The following is a 17,399-nucleotide window of genomic DNA, read 5'->3' as shown; positions in this document are numbered from 1 at the left end:
TAACCTTTTACTGAAAAGTATGACTAAGTGTTTAATATAAATTAAAAAGTTTTTTCTTTTTTTTTTTCTTGTTCCATTTACTCACCTACATGGTTTTGGTGATCAACCAAATGACGACAGCGGGAATCGAACCCAGGTCTCCCAGACGGGAGTCCAGTGAACTAACCTCTGCGCCAACCAAGTGACTACACTTCTCTTTGTAATCATTTGAGTGTCTTGAGAAGAAGTCCACAGAAATAACTAAGTGAAAATGTGTCCGGGCCGGGAATTGAACCCAGGTCTCCCGGACGGGAGTCCGGTGAACAAACCTCTGCGCCACCAAGTAGATACACTTTCTTTAGTCATCATTTGAGAATGAGTCTTAAACAGGATTCAAACCACACCTGCAAACATGGCAGTTAGGCGAAAGAATTTCTACATCACTACGTCATGCAATTTCTCACTTTTCAGGTAAAATGGAGAATGTATGCTAATGTAACAGTTATTTAGGCAGACAAAGCAATCAAATATAAATTCATGAAAAATAGATTTATTTGACTTCTTCAAACAATAAGTGAAGAATTTTCTGGTGGTAATTAAATTGCGCAACTTTACATCTCCATACTTTCATGATTTGGCATACCTTGTTTCGAATGTGAATCACTACATTAGAAACCAGGACAGACATCTGCACTCCTGTGTTTTTCTTTACCAACTTCAAGCCATTTTGTGCTGGGTCTAAAAATATAATGTCAAGAATTAAGCCTTTTTAAAATACACCTTCAATCCTGCGATGTGAGCATGTGCCAATGTGGTAGTTGAACTTATCAGCGAGTGCTGTACAGGTCTTCATCCTCAGGATTAGACTGGCCAAAGTCCAAGAGTGCAGAATCTAATGTCAACCCAGATCCTCCTGGTGACCAACAAGAGAAATCCAACAACAGATTATTATTTTTATTTGGTAATAGCAACAACTTAAGTAACTGAAAGTAATATTTTTTTCCACAAGGCTATTCTTTTGTTGGAAACTGCAACCTCTCAATCAAGTTATACCAAATCTACCTATTAAGTACCTACAAAGTACCTTTGCTGTCTTTGGTTGGCTGGTCTTCAGGTGTGTGTGTCTTTAACTCATCTTCAACCAAAGCAGACGTCACTGGTTCTCTGGACTCCACAACTGGCACTGGTAGAGAGAATACATAAGAGTGTGGTCAATGGTTATCTGTACTGTATATTTCTCTAACTACAGGGTAACAAGTAAAACAAGTATTTCCATTTACAGTGATTAATAGGTTCCAAGACGATGTAAGGAGTGTTTCTATGGTGTCTATTAATGTAATTTGGACTACGTATTATTTTATTTACCTCGCGAAGGCAGAAGACACTGTCCTCTAGTGGCAGGTTAAATAATTTCCACAACTAACACAAACTGGTCTTTTTCACAAAAAGCTAAAGCAAGAGCTCGGACGTGATTGGTTAGTTAAAAAAAGTGAATTAAAACTAGTTTTGTCCTTTTACCTGAAGTTGAGAGTCATTCATTTTGACTCAAGTCAAATTGTCTGAAAAGTAGTATGCAGTAATTAGTGAGAGTTCATTGTATTGCTTTAGGATTAAATCAGCTGGAGGAAAATGAACATCTCTTACAAGAATAAATGTGACTGAAGTGAAGCGAAAGATAGGATTCATACAAATGTATGTAAATGAGTCATTTGCAATGAATTGAAGAAAGAAAAAAGATTAGAAAAAGCCATTAAAAAAGGCACAAACAAAATCCTTGGACCAGAAGTCTTATTTGAGATGTCCCAAAGTGAACAATCACTTCCACAATGTGAAGCATGAATGCTTTGTGAATCAGACGTCACAATTGACGGCCTACAGCTGCTCCCGTGGATCGAGTTGGTGGATGTAAGAGGAATTAATGGTTTGATGAAAAAAATAAATCCTGTCAAGCCATCTTTCCCCATTGTGTTAAAACCCACACATTTTGGGTATCTGTATGAAAACCTATGTGAATACTGATTTACTGTATATGCCATCTAACTGCCTAATTTTTTTTTTAAATTAAAAATGTATTGTCTTAAGCACAAAATAGCCTAAAATGGCAGGCCCATTACCACACTGTCATTATTCTTGTTTACAATAAATGATTATGGAATATTGCTTAAGTTGGCTTGTTACCCTTTTCTAATCAATATTTTGTGTTTAGATCAAATGCGAGGGGCATCAAGTGAAGCGAGTAATTCATGCTGACATGAAGAATATTAGTACTACCTGCTGGTTCATTTGAGGTTTTTGGCGTAGGCGGCTCCTCTGTGCAAGCAGGAATCTTAGCTGGAGACGGTTGAACTTGAGCACACTCCTTGGTCTGGGGTTCTGAACTTGCTGTGGGCTCAGCAGGCAGGGACTCAGCAGGGAAGCTATCTGGAGCCGGAGAAATAACATCTGATGTTTCCACTGTATCTTCAGATGGAGCAAGAGCGCCCTCTACTGCTTCCTCTGAGACTTGAGGCACCTCATTTTGACCACACTGAAGTGATTCTGTAGAAGCTGTGGTGGACAAAGCACAGCATTAAAACATTAGTGTGCATATGTGATGGGATTGACATGAGGAAATAAACACATAGAAACTGGAAGACGGAGTATTTTTTTATACCTGAGTTTATCTCTGCAGAGACCTGCTGGGTTGAGGTCTCCGTGTGTGTGACTGACATCTCTTCCGCAGCGACAGCAGTGATGAGATTATCAGCGGTTGGAACACACTCCACTGAACCCGCCTCGGTGTCTGAGATGGTGGCGTGCTGCGTCGAGCACGGTTCTGAGCCGTGACGAGGCTCGTCAACCACAGCAGCCTCTGGAGATGGCACAGCCTGTCAAGTATTCATGATGGACAGCAATCAAAATGAGTAAAATGTAAAATAGGTTTTTCTTTTTTATGCAATCTGCACAACGTCAGAAGCATTTTTTTTAGCCTTTTTCTTCGTTTTTTTTTTTATTATGTCAGAGCTAATATTTTAGATGTATTAGTTGCATTAAGCTTGTAGCATTTGTGATGATTCACAGGCATTGGAAGGAAAAAAAAAATCAAATAATTGTTCATTAAAAATTCTGAACACTGTGTGGAATTGGACTCTGGAGCAAATGGGGGGGGGGGGAAAAGATGAATACCCCTACTTAGCTGCGATCATCATTGTGCATTTCAAAGTAGTTTAGATTATACCCTTCGGTATAACACTAGAATAAAACTGAGAATACAGGGAATTACTCCTGTTCCATATCTACAACACCATTGTTAAAAAAATAGTGGTTAAAAATTGTATTATACTTAGTACTATGTTTTTAAATTCGCCAAAACATGCCGTGCGGCACTAGATAAAGCTCCCTTATACTCTTGGTTGAGTTCACGGATGTATATTCATTCACAACCATGAGCATATTGCCTCCGTTTTAATGATCAAAAGCCTAAATAACCTGTGGCTGTGGAACAGCATCCGACTCTGTGGGCTTATTGGAGAGCAAAGAAGACACAGCAGCACGGCTCCATCGGCCTGCAGCATACACCTTCTTACCGGTCACCTTGGTAACAAGAAAATATCCGTGTCTTACCGCATGAATACTACAACAACAATAGTTGGTCACAGTGTTAGTTTGACAATGTCCTCACCTTAAAGACAGCCACAGCCTGGGCTGGGTAACACACTGATGCTCCAGCAGTCATAAGACCTACTGGAACTGCAATCCTCTTCAAACGAGAACCTAAAACACATGTTCAAATTAGGTTTTTGTGACCACGTCTTTATTGGGCTAATAATGGAAGACGTGCAAAATGCGTCAAAATAAAAAACTATATAAATTAGACAAATGTCTGCTTCAAAAGTAGAGAGGTTTTGTCGCCAAAGTCTGCTTGTATACTATAAATACAAATAATAATAATCCTCCAAAATGTCTTCCCATGCACATTTACTGCAGAAACTATGAGTGTGTGTGTGTGATCAAGTTACCTTTGCGTGCCAATAACATGCCAACTAGGCCAGCCATGGTGATAGTGCCAAACCTGGGTAGGAAACCCGGGGGTGGATCTTTCAGGTAATAGTACACATCTAAGAAAAAAAAACATTAAATAAAATGAGGTTGAGAGTACTTCATAACTCTTCTGAATAGCGTAATTCTCTTTTCAATAAGAATGGAAGTCCATACAGTACATTTTACATTCATCTCTTTATTAGATTTACTTTATCTAGAAAAATAACTAATCAACATGCATATGATTAATTAAATAATGGCAATAAGTGTTGTGTTCACAATAACCACAGAAAGTTTCAGGTACCTACAGTAAACTCACCCTCTCCAGCGTGGTATATATTTACACTTCGTCTTTTTACAGAGATGCAGGCACCCTATGGGAACAATGGGACAGAAGTATATTTTAAAAAGATTTTAAAAATGCAATCCAAGTACTTTCTTCCACCCTATATTAACTAGAGCAAACCTCAAACCTTATAAAACAATGTCATGTTACCAGTAAACTTAAATTCTAAAAGAATCCATACCTTAACAACATGGACAACGGGTAGTAGGCCTTCTCTTGCAGTACTCAGGCAACTCTCTACCAGACCTGGCTTATGAGAAATAAGCTCGGCCTGAGCAGACTTTGTCGCTGGGGTGTAGACATTCATCTAGGGACAAGAAGGCATTATTTTATGGTTCAATAGCCTCAAAAGAGATGGAGTGGATTGGGGAAAGGGTACCTTCTCTCGAGTGAGACCTTCAGTAGGCACTTCACTAATGGTGTACACTCTGATGGAGGCTATTCCCAGCACCGCTGGGACGGCCACCATAGCCACCTAAGGAAATAAATATTGCAATTCAGCATCTGACTTTCAGTAGTAAGAGAGTAGTGAACTCATGTATGAAAGGATTATAAATACTGAATTTGAATTATTGTATCAATATAATTGATTCCTACACACATGCATAACAAAATAAATGTCACTAGAAGTGTCCAAATTGCATGCAAACTTAAGATCAGAAAATGTGGTTGATTATACTTTGATGGAGAAAGTTCATACATATATACTATAGTTTATATATCTATAGAACTTGTAGTCATTGCACAGGTAATGGTGACAGTTGCAGGACTTGTATTGAATCTATCTAGGTGCAATTAAATGGAAGGGAAAATAATCAGTACAGGCATTTAGATCTTTTAAATAGTTAAAATGCCACAGCTAGGAACTTCGATCGGAATTATTAAACCGTTTGATTAATGGGTAGGAGGGCTAAAGTTTTGTCAGCAGTATACATAATTATGTACAGTACGCTGGATATCGTTAGCATGAGCTTTATTAGGCCAGACAGAATGACTAATGCATCTTTTTGGATTAATGAGCATGGGTTACACATAGGAAATATCTGAATAACCCGATCGTAAACATATTCATTGAGATCAACCATAAATCTAACGGAAAGTTTGAAGAAAATAAAACAATTCACCTTGGCCGCCATGACAGCGTCTCCTTCCTCTTCTTCTGTAGATATTCTAGTCTCCAATTCACGATCCGTTACTGCCCTCTAGTAGTCAAAAATAATATTGCAGTTAGTGTCATGACGCTTGCATCTTCAGGAATGATTGAAAAAAATGCACTTATGCATACATATCTTGTATTCTGTTCCAATTTCTTTGCTTATTCGTTTGTATTTACCTGCTTCAGGTAACATCCGAATTGGATTACAAATGAAGTTTGTTTTTTAGTTGTTGTTTTTTTTAAGTAATGACACTAATTTTGGATCTGGATTCTAATTGAACGGTTAAGAGCCGCTGGAGAGCCATATAATTACCCAGAATTAGGCAACAATTAGAAAATTAGGCACAACAAACAAATAAAAAAGGTCAAGTCACTCACATACAAAACAAAGCTCGTAGTGCAGAGGATTCAGTTTATTGGAGTCAAATTTGAACAACTTACAATTTTTTTTGTAATATATATTCATATATATGAAAGCAAAAAAAGGCTACTTTAGGAAGAATAAATGTAGTTGTCTTTTTTTAATATCATCTTTTGTCAGTTCATTGTACAGAATTACAGTAAGCTAATATCATCATTGAAAAAGAGCAATATGTTCCTTTTATATGTCGCAGTGCAACTTACATCTTACACACCTGTGCAATGTTCCATGAGGTGCACACCCCTGAAGAGAGACACAGTGGAATCTCCCTTTTCGGGTTGGTTCTGCAGGTCTACACACACAAAGATGAAGTGGGGGTGACAACACAGTCTGTGGCCACAAATCAAAATGAACCTTGTATGTATACAGACAGGTTGCTTGAAGGGTGGTAAAAAAAAAGGCAACACACCAAATAATAACAACCAAATAGACATCTGCAGACCAAGACTGCATTCCCACTCTTCTACAGCTCTGTGTATGTAGGAAGTCCAGTATAGTCAGCCTACTGTTGCCAAAGAGAGGGATGGGAGGCACAGGGAAAGTGCTTGCATCATTTAGTTTCTTTGTGATATTCTCAAAGAAATCATTCAAAAAAGAAAATAAACCAAAAGGCTATCTGTTTGATATTTGACAGGCGTGTAACATGATAATACAAACTGAAGTTATACTAAAGATTTACAGTAGAAGGTGAAGAATAAATGTAAAGACCGTGTTTAATGCAGTAGGTGCTACACTTGTTGTCCTTGGCCTGATGTTGGATCGGTATAATTACTGCCTGATATTGCAAACAAATGATATTTTCTTTATATTTTGACTGCATGTTTCTAATTTGGGCTCAGTTTGTGGTGCATAAACCAAATTACTGATGGAAGAGGCATGTTAAATTCTGATTGATAAACTATCCTTCCCTATTTTACAGTTGTTTACATGTTCTAACAAGTTTTTTTCACATTTCTGGACATAATTAAAAGTCTAAAATCATTTTAAGTTATGCTTTTTAAGTGTATCATTTGGGAATAAAACAAGGAGCATTAAAAGAAAAGAAAGAAAGAAAAGATCTACAATGTTTTACCCTGTCCAATCAAATCAGTCCAAGCCTTGTTGTCATGCAGCACATAAAAAAATGCCAATGAATAACTAACTCTTAATGAATAACAATTAAAAAAAACAAAAACAAAACTTGATTGGTGACAGATTTGCTGAGTTCAATCAAATACAACAGAATAAAGAGGGGTACAATGCAAAACCTTGGCATAAAATACTTTTTTTACATTATAATTCATGACACAAAACATAAATAGTTATATATTTTTCTATATTTAAATACATTAGTCCACTGTACATAAATCTGGGGGAAAATGAGATGACTTTACCTGATATTTTGAATAGCAAAGGTAAAAGAGCCCAATGACACAAACCCTGTGATGTTGTCAATGAGCTGAAAAATATATAGAAAGTGCATTTTTCTTTTTTAATAACTGACTTTTTTTATAATCACTCTTGCTATCACACTCAAACAAACAAAAAAAAATGCGGGGTAACAAATACTGTGTTCCTTTCTAAAAGCAATTCACAGTGGTTGTGGAACACAAACATTTACATTAGTATACACAGTAGTATAAACATACACATGATTTTAAAACTACAACAATATAACAAACTAAAACAAAAGCAAAATAAAAGTTAGCATTAAAATGACAGAGACCAGAGATGGAGTGATAAAGATTAAAAAAAAAAATAGGTGCAGTTTGCACATAAACTCTTTCACAGTTTGAGAGTATGTAGTGAATAATGCTGTTGTTGGCTAAAATAGTTATTTTCATTGGTAAAGAAAGGTTAACCATTTTAATGTCAACCTATCACAGTCTTTAAATAAAGTCACTGAGCTTAGTTTTCCCACACTTCCCTGTCAAATCAACTTGTAAAATAACAGGGCTGTCAGCATGATATGCAGTGAAGAATTAACAGAGAAAAAGTGAGGGAGAAAGCGAAGGAGTGTTGACTCTGGGTGCAAGTTTATCAGTACAAAAGTACAGTGCTGTGGTGAAAAGAATTCCTCTGTATTGCTGCTACATAGATGCGCCTCCCCCTAAAATCAATCAGAAATATAGCAAAAACAAAAGGAGTGGTATACAAAGGACACGTAATGTGTCCAAACATCTCCATTATACCCCCATTTCCTTCTTTACAGGCATGTGGACTTTATGCGGAGTTCCACAGACAAAATAAGATTAATGATTTCTCTTCGGGCATGCAACAGGCTCCCTGCCAGGTCCTCAGAAATATCAAAAGTTCATACAGTCGTATTATCAGATAGTTCTTTCTATATTTACACCTTAGAACATGTTTTACTACATGTGATTGGCTGTTTGTATTGTGGGAGAGTTTTGATAGAGCGGTAGGGTGTCCGAGTTTGTCATATTTCTCACACATGGGTTTCAATAAAGGAGTGTGTGTGGGTCATGATGGGAGCGCTGAGAGGGGAGAGATCGTCCTGGCCGTTGGTGCCGGGGCTGCTGAGCTGACAGATGTCAGAATAGAGCTCACTATGCCACTGTTTCCATTCCCTGAAGGTCTGGGAGCAAAGGCCAGGGTCCTCTAGGAGGTTGCAGATGACCGCCAGCTCAGACTCTTTGGCCTGGAGAAGGAGACATTACCATCGCAATCAGGTTTTCCTTTGAGTTTTTGTTTCAATTGTGGGCCTGGTTTTTCAATGTTTTTCTTACATATAAGATTTTTTCTTTGTTATCCTAAATAAGACAAGAACAAGGTTCATCATATTTAAACTATGTCAAAAAGAGTACAAGTGTAAGCTTAGTAAACATTAAACATTTTGTCAGAGATTGGCATTGACAGTCTTGAAAGTTTTTATAGCTAGAATTGTCATATATAGATGTTATTTCCGTGATTTTTCATAAGAATATAAGGATTTTGGTGAATATGCGACCGCACATCTGTTTAACATGATGAAGTGATTACATATTTTTGTTGTTTGAAATTTGGATTCCTCCTCCTTGGTGAGGATCTACTCTCTATGTAATGTTTGTTTAGAAACTGAATTCTTAGTCCCAGCTACCTTCAAGGTGCTGCGTAGTGCTCTGACACGATGCAGTCTGTCATTCAGAAGGGGGTCCCTGACTCTCTGATTGAAACCTCGTCGGAGTTCCTGCCTGCTGCAGGGTCTTGGATCGCCAAACGCTGTAACGTTGGCCTGTTCCAGGGCTCGATACAGTTGTTCAAGTCCATCCAGAGGCTCGGTTTCACGTCCATCTGACACCCGTCGCTCCCTTCCTTCAGAGACTCTCCTCTCTCTGCTGTCAACTCTTAACTCTTGCAGGTCTAAGGTAGCAGAAAATAAGATATACAGTTACATTTGATTTTTGTGTTATCTTAATAGCACCTCTGGTAATAGGTTTGAATTAAAACTTTGAATGAGACACATTCTTGCACAACTGGTGTTTCTTTTAGTTGGAGAAAATAACGAAAAGATTATTAAGCCTGTCTTCTTGGACAGTACTTTTATCCCATGAAAAACCTTAGGTAATATCACTTTTTCATTACTTATAGAATAGTAAACAGAAAACGTCCTTACCTTCCTCATCCTCAAGTATATCTGCAGCCTGTCTTTCTGCTTCCTCATCTTCTTCACTTCTCTCTTCCATATGAGGTGATGAGTGTATCAACTTTCCTCCATGGAATGGGTCCCTATTCCTGGGGAGACTCTGGCTACGTTGCTTATGCGAGCGCCGGTGTGTATAGCTGTGTGTGTGAGGCCCACGCTCCAGGGGAAAAGGCCCATCCCGATCCCTGTCTCTGTCTGCGGCGTGATGTCTCCGTACCGGCAGCGTAGCCTGCCTACGTCTCTCCGGGGACATGCCCTGTCTGCCAAGTCCTGCATAGAGCCCCATTTCACCAGCCATGCTTCCCATTAGGCCACCATAATCGTTTTCCCCTGGCGCTGTCTGGAGAAAATGCAGCCCTGCGCTGGTAAGGGGGGTTTCAATGAGGTCCTGCCAGGAGCGTCGTTCACGATGGGAAGAACGGCAGCCTGAGGAATGGGTACTGGTGCTGCCAGTTCCGGTGCCCATGCCCAATCCCTCTCCGCGTTGGTCTTCAGCAGACGAGTGGGAGTGGGTCGATTCGCTAGAAAAATGTCGCCCATGCTTTGGCTCTGGGAAGGGACTGGAGGAATTCACCTGTGGGGGAAGAGGGGAGGTGGAAGAGACCATCTGTGGAGGGACTGGGGAGGTGGAGGCACTCATTGGTAGAGGATGAGGTGACGGAGTGGAACGCATGAGGCTCATGGAGCTCACGGAACGGGGCAGTTGGTCGTAAGTGTAGAGGAGGTTAGACTTTGTGGGTATAGGTAAGATATGAGGGACAGGCAGGGGAAAAACGTAAGGAGAGTGGGTGTGTAAACAAGGAGGATATTAAGAGGGGGAGTGGAGGGAGGTATCAGAAAGAAGCAGAGGGTAAAGAGAGCAGAAGATGAGCGCAAAAAAGCAATGAGATGTCAGATGAGTAACTCCAAAAAAATGGAAGATATGGCTGTTATGTGGCTGAACTTAGAACAATAATTCAACTAAATCAACTATATCAACTATTGTGTGTTTTTTCTATTTCCTAGTTAGTATTAGACCAAATGTAATGAGACATGACCAAAGCATATACTATTGCAAAGTTCAGCACCGGACAGCACTTTGGCATGTTTTGATCTTCCGTCCGTGCTACTATGGTTACTTTCCTAAAAAAGACTTTTAGTAGAGGCATGTTTGTATTAAAAATATACATTACAATTGATTCCCTGATGATCAGAGTAGTCCATTTGTACACATTCCACAATTTAGGTACCATTGACCAATAATAGGGTTCTAAAAGTGGTGAATAATCTTAAAAATTGTTACCTTTTAGTACAAATGCAAAAAAACAAAACAATGTAGTGCCTTGTCTCAAAATGTGGGTTAGTTGCTGCCATCTCTTGGCCATGCTATGACCTGACAGAATAACACTGACATAGAAAGGTTTGGCTGCTTCACGAACCAGATAATCTCGTGTTTTATTAATTTTGAGAGCACTTAAAACTGCAGCCTATTCTAAATAAAATATTCAACCAGAATGGAACACGGTAGTGAGGTTGTCAAGTTTGTACTCACTGATGGTGTGCGATGGTAAGTATCACAGAGGGAAGATGGTCCTTCTTGTTTGAGTGTCATAGAACCATCAACCTCATCTTGATCACTCTCACTCCAGTAGTCTTAAATTGAGAAAAGTACATGTTAACATTTGATATGTACAGACTTTGGGGAGGAAAAAAATCAAACATTTTACAATTCAAGCAAGTTGTCTTACCTTCATCAGGACGTGGTACTTTGTCATCTGGTGTGTAGCCAATAGCAGCCAGACCAAGCCGGTTCATCCACCTTCATAAAAAGGTAGAAATGTGACATATTCAAAACAAGTCCTTAGAGAGGTAACCATGAATAGGGAAAAAGGCAGAGATAAGATATGTAGGGTTATTCTGGGTAATTGTAGGTTGATGAATAAAAAAAGATTCACTTTAAATTATTAAAGTCACGCCTCTCAACAGTTGAGATCCTTCAAACTGACTTCATCCCCTTGATGAGGAGACAAAAGCAGAAAGTAAATTAGAGCAATGGATGCATAAAAAGAGAGCTGACTACATCCTTTTCTCAGTCTGTGAACTATGATTCTCAGATGGCTTTTTATCTACAACCACACATCATGTCCTCAACCAGATCGAATGTCTACCTCTTTTCTATAGTACGTATCTCAATCTCCATGGCAGATTAAAGTGAGCCTTGTGTCCCTGCAGATTCTGCACAATCAGACTTCAACCAAGAATAGAAACCATATCTGAATACTAGGGCCAAGAAACTCGTCATATTCATATTGTGGTGCTGATGTCAACAAATTGTGTAGGAAAAAAATCATCCTGAACCAACACAAATTTACCAGTGTATGTATATTGCCAGATGGGCGGCTCAGGTGACCCATTGGCTAGTACATCCATCCACCTTGCAGCTCTGTGGAGTCTGCATGTTTTCTCCAGGCCTATGTGGTTTTTTTTTATCCAGGTACTCCATGTTTGTTCTCCCATATCCCCAAAACATGCAGGGTAGGCTGGTTAAAACTCTACAAATTGTCCCCTTTATGCAATTGGCTGGCAAACAACTCAGTGTGGTTGTCATCTACTGCCAGTAGTTGGCTAGGATAGACTCCAGCACCCTTGTGTACGCCAAATGAATTAATTAATGAATATAGCCAGAACTCATTTACAATACTAGTATCCATCAAATTCTGAAACACGTATGCCGGATGATGCATTGGCACAAAAGTCCATACTATATGCCGCATTTTACAACAATAGGTATATACAGCACATAAAAAAATTAATGAATAATTCATAGGACCTAAAAAATGATGTTTGTCGTATCAGGATTTGTTGTTATTAATATAGCACAATGCATGAGCAAAGGTGGAAATAAGCAGGTCTTAAAAGAATGTAGGCCTAGCATGCTTCTTAATAGAGCTGGCTAATGAGTTCTCCCAATTATCTTCCAATGTCATCATGGCATAATTAAATCTGATTAGATAGCATTGCTGCAAATATTACACTGTGCACACGTGATCTGACCAACAAGCTAATTTAAGTACTGTACAGTATTATTGAAAAATAGAATGAAGATATTTCATGATGCATAGCTTCAGTTTTCAAGCGTCATCGGCTGTCGTCATTCATTAAAATTGGATTTTTCAATTATTTTAATAGCAGAAGTAATGTCTAAAGGGATTCTAAGACCTTGTTTTTTTGTGATTGTCCCATAGGATTCCAAGCCTTGGATTTATGTAACATTTATGATCAAATTCTAGCAATTAACCTCAATGACCTTAAACAATGACTAATACCAGTGGTGAAGTCATCGTAAATATCTTAGATACTTCGAGTTATCTCTTGTACTGCAAGTCGTGGATAAATTAAATGGTTTGAAGACAGGAAATTATAAAGTTGATTGCATCTTGCTTCTCAATTGGATAGAATATTGTATTGCTTTTGTTGAAATACTGCACAATTAGATTTTTCCAATTGAATTTTAAACTATTAATACCAGTACTGTAAATTTTAAGAACATGTCCAGGGTGGATCCGTTAATAATCATGTGATAGTCCGTTAGTTATTGAAACAACAAAGACATATTCACCTATTCATTTCCTCAAGACAGTCTGTAGCAAAGAAGAAGCTCTTGATTTTAGGATGGCAGGCTTTGAAGGCACTGCAATGAGTCAGAAGAGAGAAAAAAAAAAAGACTGATTAGTGCCTCTGTGAGCGAACAGTAGGTTTGTATGAACCCATGTTGTTCAGACGGGAGCAAATGTGCTTGATTAATAATTTCGGGACTCACAATTTCCGTCTGCACTCTATGGCTCGGTCTATTCTGAACTCAGGGAGGCTGATGAAGCCCTCAGCTTTCTCATCCTGCAGGCAGAGACAGATGGAGAGCGATGGTACATTATTATCATCACCATCAGGGAACAAACTGTCACACAAACTGATAGAGCATTTTGGAGCTGCTCTACAAACTAAACGTGCTGTTTACATTGGCTTGGTCAAGCCTTTTCAACACTTTACATTATACAAAGCACCATTTTCTGCCAGGATTGCTAGATTTGCCATTTGCAAAATCAATGGGAGAACAGTTATGGGCTAGACTTTTTGTTAAAAGGACACAGAACATAAAATGTTGCATAAATGTTTGCCAAACTGATCAGTAAAATGCTTCTCACACATTTTCTTAGGGGAATTTTTACCTCTTAGGCATATATTTTACAGGAAATCCACTTACATTCTGATTGGTGTACCAATATAGGCTGGATTCTTTCAGAATAAACCAGTATTTCCTCCATTTCTGGGTAAAGTATCCTTTAGCGTCCTTCTTTTTCCACAGCCAGCCTTCACAGTCACCATGGCCGAGATCTTTACAGGAAATTCTCCGTCGACTGGCGCTAGTTAGTGAACCTGAAGTTAGAAGAAACATAATGTGGCAACTGGTAACTAGTACTAGTGCGTATTTTGATGCAGAATTCATACACAGTCCCACAAAGCCAATAAAATGTACTAATGCTCCTAATTCAAGAAGTACTGGGAAGAGCACTGGGAAAAAACTAACTTATGGCATCATATTAAACAAACAAAATTTGGGATGACGCTGTATGACATAGAATAAAGAATACTTATTAAGAATACATTTGAATGTATACTCTACAGCCTACCTTTACTTCGCTTTTTGGGTTTTGTTCTCAGTGACGTGTAATGGAAAGACTGCAAGACAAATAAGAAAATAATTAGAGCATTATTTCACAGGTTAATTTTTGGGTTTTTTCTAATAAAGGAAATAAAAGCAGAAAAAAAACAAGGAAATTAAGACAACAATATGTCAACATTACCATGTAGTGTATAATACATACAATATACAGATGTAAAATGTTATAAATATTTCTACATAAAAAGCACATTGCAGAGTAGTAGCATGGTATTTCATTGTATCAGTAAATATTAATAAAATTAAGGTAAATATTACATCATGATTCTATTAAAATAGAAGGTATTAATAGAAGGTATTATTATTATTATTATTATCCTAACATTTCAAGTTATTCCAAGAGTCGTGGGCTATAGGATTTTAAAAATTATAGCAAAAAGTCTAGTACCACTTTAACATTGCAAACTGCCCATTTTAAGAGACATTAATTCACAGAGAACCAGTCTGGCTCACTAAATGCTACAACGAGCAAGCACTGATGACTAATGCTGCCAGTATGATTATAACGCTCAGGTGGAAAATAAATTTAGCTCACTTCAATTTGATTTAGAACCCAATTGTTGGGGTTAATACAGTCCCGCAATAGATCTTATTCTTGGATATGGCGATGATTTTTGAGCACAGTTAATCGAATTTTCACATCGGATTTGGTTGTTAGGAGACAGCTGACGTGAGAGTGAAGTCTTTCTGCCTTTGCAATATTTAAAAAGATCCGATTCATTTAGTTCATTTATTCATTATCTGAGCCACTTATCCTCACAAGGGTCACGGGGGGTAGATGAAGCTTATCAAAGCTGACAAGGGGCTGTAGGCAGAGCAGACTCTGAATTGGATTGCAGGGCACTGTTTTATTTAGGGTCAATTTAAAACCAACTTTTAAAAAATTGTAAAAGTTAGTATAAATAAAGTAATAAGGGAAAGGTTATAATGTAAAGTAGTGAAAATCTATTTACTTTCTTCATGGAGGCTGCTCCTGAGCTTCCAGAACCAGAGTACCTGTAAAAAGATAAATTATCTCCAATCAGTACTCAGTTTATTCTATTCATACATTTTGACAAAAATAATAAACCTACCGATCTGTTGTGTCGGCTCGCAGTGTGTCCGCACATCGCTAAAAGAGAGAGAATGAAACCCCTTAAATATGTGTTTTGGTATTTGACCAGTATGTTTATGCAGTTTTTAAAATGATATATAAATTAGATGCAATTACATGCAATATTTTGTCAAACAACATTAAACAGTTACATAAACATTACATTGACTAAATTTAACTGATTCCCCTACAAAACACAACATTTAGAGGGTTACAGAGAGAGCACAATGTATACTACTATCATGTTAGCGTATTGTGTTTTGTGTGTGTTTGTATTTAAGCACATTCATAATTGTTCGAGATGATGCTGAGTCATACGCCTCGTCACCTAGGATGATGCACGTTTGCGTGCTTGCACTCAAATGTGTGTGTTTGCCCAGAATAAATTCCTATTTTGATGGTGCTGTTAAGATGAATCGTGAGATTGCTTCCCTGCATGCACATTAATTTCCGTGAGCTTGGTTGTGCAGATGCATCTAGTCTATGGGTTTGTATAAGTTGGACCAATGGGAAAGTGTCCCTGTAGTTCTTATAATCCAAAAAGCACAACAAAATCACTAGAGATAAAGCTGATGTGAACATTTAGACCTATCCACAAGTTTTATAAATAGCACAATTCTGAAAATCTGGAATCTATAGTGGTTTATATACTATACTTACTCCCAAAGTTGTGTATTATTTTTATGTGTGAGATAAAAATATTATGCCACGACAATACAACACATCCAACATATTTATCATTGATTTAACCCTATGTACTGTAACTTTATTAATATAACTCACACAAAAAAAAATCAATGCATTCAACATTATTCATGTCTGAAAGTCTAAACACAGTGGAAATGAAGTATAATGCTGGTAAATAGAGTGTTGTTTTAATGGTGAACATCAAAAGAGCATATTTTAACTTTCTTCCCTGTTCTGGCTTTTCAGACTTAAAAGTAGACTAAAAACCAGCCATCTGCCAACTATCATATGGTGCCAAAAATAAGTAGCAGTACTTGGAGTTTAGCAAAAAGTTTCCCATCTGCAATTTGCACAGAATTCAGATTGTTTTAAATGATTATGCATGTGTCATGCCAAACCCTTATCATATTATATAAATGACATTTTGGAGCATAATCATCATTATTGGCCAGATATAAAACCCATGTTCTCTTGAGGTTTTATAGAATACAGTCATCATAAGTCATTAAATAAGGCCTGTAATTCCACCTCACAGTTATTTTAGGCAGAAGTAGACAAAATGTGTGCCTTTATATCATGCTATCCAGACAGCATCTTTCAAAATCCATTTGTGTTTGTGTGTTTATGTATTACATACAGCCTAACTATCATTTTCAAAGAAAACCAAGGTAAGAAATACTGTCGAAAAATCATTGAATAGATTCATTTGCCTTGGACACAATGGCAGGCTATTTTAGTAAACCAGACTTATTCATTCAATGGGAAACTAAGCTTGACAATAATCCATTTACTGACCAATATTTCTGTTCATTCCTTTCAGGCTATAGACAAAGACCTAATCTAAGGAAGAACAGCTAAATTGTTATGGTGCAATTAACTTCCCAACAGATAGATACACATAAAGTATACATACAGGCAAAGGATCAGGTGGCTGGTCCAAACGGAGTGTGGAGGACAGCATAGATGGACTGAGAGGAAAACTTGGGCTGCTGGGATTGCGACTCTTACGCCGGGAACGTCTGGTGGAATCCCTGCGGCTTTCTCGACCCAAACCTTCGGGCTCCTCCTCAATGACTAGAATTTTGTCATCGCTGAGGTAACGTAATAAGGAGTTATCCGAATCTGTGTTTGGAAGACAGAAGTTAGATGATTAGCAAAGTTCAACTGAATAAATGGGAGGGAGAGAGAAAGGGGAAAGTAGGATTTTGCAGATAGGATAGAGCCAAGAGAGAAATATACGAGGTGGAAGATCACATAGGCCCATTGAGACCTGGAAATACCCATTGATAAAAATCAACTGAAACAGATAACTGTTCTCCAAAGCTGCATTATCAAGAAGAGTACGACTCACCAACTTG

General features: G+C 38.0%; 2 protein-coding genes across 6 annotated transcripts in view; both read right to left on the bottom strand.

Moving 5' to 3' along the window:
* Positions 1 to 509: 509 nt before the first annotated feature.
* apool (apolipoprotein O-like) lies at positions 510 to 5,612 on the bottom strand. The gene is made up of 11 exons (XM_077733062.1): positions 5,470 to 5,612; positions 4,725 to 4,820; positions 4,527 to 4,652; positions 4,319 to 4,373; positions 3,978 to 4,076; positions 3,641 to 3,732; positions 3,448 to 3,552; positions 2,633 to 2,846; positions 2,251 to 2,526; positions 1,064 to 1,162; positions 510 to 892 (listed from the first exon to the last, which is right to left on the bottom strand). The coding sequence occupies exons 1-11, from the start codon at positions 5,479 to 5,481 to the stop codon at positions 807 to 809; spliced, it is 1,260 nt and encodes a 419-aa protein (XP_077589188.1). The 5' UTR covers positions 5,482 to 5,612; the 3' UTR covers positions 510 to 806.
* Positions 5,613 to 5,906: 294 nt separating this feature from the next.
* The window catches only part of LOC144207848 (connector enhancer of kinase suppressor of ras 2), a 36,008-nt gene continuing 24,515 nt past the window's right edge, over positions 5,907 to 17,399 (bottom strand). For 4 of the 5 annotated variants that reach the window (XM_077733509.1, XM_077733506.1, XM_077733507.1 and 1 more), the window contains 12 exons: positions 16,955 to 17,163; positions 15,335 to 15,372; positions 15,215 to 15,257; positions 14,212 to 14,260; positions 13,785 to 13,957; positions 13,344 to 13,417; positions 13,143 to 13,214; positions 11,272 to 11,342; positions 11,076 to 11,176; positions 9,515 to 10,274; positions 8,999 to 9,261; positions 5,907 to 8,560 (listed from right to left, as the gene is read on the bottom strand). In XM_077733509.1, the coding sequence (XP_077589635.1) occupies positions 8,348 to 8,560; positions 8,999 to 9,261; positions 9,515 to 10,274; positions 11,076 to 11,176; positions 11,272 to 11,342; positions 13,143 to 13,214; positions 13,344 to 13,417; positions 13,785 to 13,957; positions 14,212 to 14,260; positions 15,215 to 15,257; positions 15,335 to 15,372; positions 16,955 to 17,163 (2,066 nt within the window). In that variant the 3' untranslated portion in view covers positions 5,907 to 8,347. The remainder of the gene's footprint in view (positions 8,561 to 8,998; positions 9,262 to 9,514; positions 10,275 to 11,075; positions 11,177 to 11,271; positions 11,343 to 13,142; positions 13,215 to 13,343; positions 13,418 to 13,784; positions 13,958 to 14,211; positions 14,261 to 15,214; positions 15,258 to 15,334; positions 15,373 to 16,954; positions 17,164 to 17,399) is intronic. The other variant, XM_077733510.1, reaches the window with a different exon arrangement.

This window comes from Stigmatopora nigra, chromosome 14 (genome assembly GCF_051989575.1).
Source record: "Stigmatopora nigra isolate UIUO_SnigA chromosome 14, RoL_Snig_1.1, whole genome shotgun sequence".
Classification (NCBI taxonomy): Eukaryota; Metazoa; Chordata; class Actinopteri; order Syngnathiformes; family Syngnathidae; genus Stigmatopora; species Stigmatopora nigra.
This window is presented reverse-complemented; position numbering and strand designations above follow the sequence as displayed.

Excerpts from the sequence above, each read along its gene's own strand:
- apool (XM_077733062.1), bottom strand. Across the intron at positions 4,374-4,526 it reads CCGTTGTCCATGTTGTTAAG|GGTGCCTGCATCTCTGTAAA; the intron begins GTATGGATTCTT and ends TTGTTCCCATAG. Across the intron at positions 3,553-3,640 it reads AGGCTGTGGCTGTCTTTAAG|GTGACCGGTAAGAAGGTGTA; the intron begins GTGAGGACATTG and ends CTTGTTACCAAG.